Raw genomic sequence first — 1,874 nt, 5'->3', positions numbered from 1 at the left:
AAAAAAAAAAAAAGAAAAGTTTTCTTAAATCATCTGAAAGAAAGGTTTCTGTAGGCTGCTGCAGACAGATAGCAGCTTAGGTTTTGTGTGCATCACTATTTGCATCACTTCTATTCGTGTGCTTTACATGCAAGAAGCTGATTAACATGCCAGTTTACAGAAATATATATAAACACATCTGAGAACTCTTAACACCAGCAGCATTTTGTGCTATACCTTGACAATGGGACTGAGTGAAAAGTCTCCTCAGTGCATTTATACCTGATTTACAAAAGCTGAATAAACTTCATAGCTTTTGGATTGACAAGTCACAGCAGCAAAGGCTGAAATGAATTATACCCTACCAGACTTGAAAGCACAGGTGTTTCCTCCTCCATGCCATGCAGGTCTTGCCAATGCATTCCCAGGACACACACAGGTTTTTCCACTGGCCTGAAACAGGCTGTGGAAAACAAGATTCAGCACTGAATGGCGCAAGCAGAAAAGCACTCGAGGTGCATTCTCACATGACCTGCCACAGCTTGTGGAAATCACTGTGCGTACTAGAGCATGAAGGCTGAGGGAGATGTTTTATGTCAGCATTGCTGCTGCTCAGCTCTGATACACTTCAGAGATGGGTAAGCAATGCCTCTGACCTGAGGCATCCTGAGAACTCCTATCAGGAATGTCACACATTACAAAGCTACATCCCAGAAGAAAAGTAAGAAAAGGTGTTCTTTCCACAGTCTAAAGCTTATACTCCCAGTTTCAGACTAAGCTTCTGAGTATTTCCTCATACATCATCTACACGGCTATGAAATAAGCATGATAGCAAACCCTATATGCTGTGTTCTTCATAGGCATCTAATGTCCCTCAGTGTTTATCAGGAATTGGATTGTTCAGTGCTTTAAGAGTACTAGAAAGTACAGACAAAAAATATAATAAATCATCAAGTTAGAATAAAAGAAGAAGCAAGTATGCTTGATTTGGCTTTCAGCATGTACCAAATATAACAACATTCTCCAAGAGAGAGTAAAAACAATAACAATGACATAGAGGGGCCAAGTCTTGACTTCTTGTCAGTCCAAAAACTGCCGTATCCAAATCAACCATCAGGAAGCACCGTGCGAGCATGAACCACTCCTGCAATGCCCCATGATCGTGGCAGAGCCCCTTCCCCTGCAGCAAACTACACATTACCTGTGGAGTCAAAGATGATGGGCTGGCAGTTCCTGTTGGAATTCCAGTTACATCGCAGCACCTGGCCCCCTTCTACCACATTGTGCTGGGAAGTGTTTGCTTTTGGAGCTCCCACCAGAAGAAATATCCTGCAGTAAAAAGAAGAAATAAAAGTTCCAAAACTTCAGGCACAGACACTGCAACTTCATGACATTCTTACAGTTCACAGATTTGAATGGATAAAGCCTTTGCGTTAAGTTTAAAGCCAAAACTACTTCAGGTGTCAGAGGAATTGATACTGGGCTTGGCTCCTTCCTTTCTGCAAGCAAAAGCAAGCAAACCAATCTTGACTTAAGAGATGAAAGAAGATTAAGAATGACATATTCTGACTTGCTTGAGATGATATTTAAATGAGATAAACACCTCTTACACTCTTTTCTTCCGCTTTCAGAAAAATCTGCACTTACACCACAGAAGTAGTCGCGTACTTCTTGTAATTTAACTAAGAAATTGTCTGGCATCATTTCTAGTTAATGCTGTACGTAAGAGTAATTCATGGAAGTTGGTCAGCGTTCAGTGATGTGTGCACAGAACAGCAGCGCTCAGGAGGCAGTGAGCAGTGAGTCAGCCCAGCATCAGCCAACCCTCTGCTAAAAGTCATCACCAAGCACTCAAGTCACTGACAGCCACAGACCTGCGCGTTCATGAATCCCCA

At 42.1% G+C, this 1,874-nt stretch overlaps 1 protein-coding gene across 1 annotated transcript in view; it reads right to left on the bottom strand.

Moving 5' to 3' along the window:
• Positions 1-1,874, bottom strand: part of ITGAV (integrin subunit alpha V) — a gene marked incomplete at its 5' end in the record, with an annotated part of 43,488 nt that overhangs the window by 39,107 nt on the left and 2,507 nt on the right. Inside the window, one exon of the mRNA XM_010713363.3 lies at positions 1,181-1,308. Within this exon, the coding sequence (XP_010711665.1) occupies positions 1,181-1,308 (128 nt within the window). The remainder of the gene's footprint in view (positions 1-1,180; positions 1,309-1,874) is intronic.

This window comes from Meleagris gallopavo, chromosome 7, assembly GCF_000146605.3.
Source record: "Meleagris gallopavo isolate NT-WF06-2002-E0010 breed Aviagen turkey brand Nicholas breeding stock chromosome 7, Turkey_5.1, whole genome shotgun sequence".
In the NCBI taxonomy this organism is placed as follows: Eukaryota; Metazoa; Chordata; class Aves; order Galliformes; family Phasianidae; genus Meleagris; species Meleagris gallopavo.
Note: the sequence above shows the minus strand (reverse complement) of the source record. Positions and strands in the feature narration are given on the sequence as shown.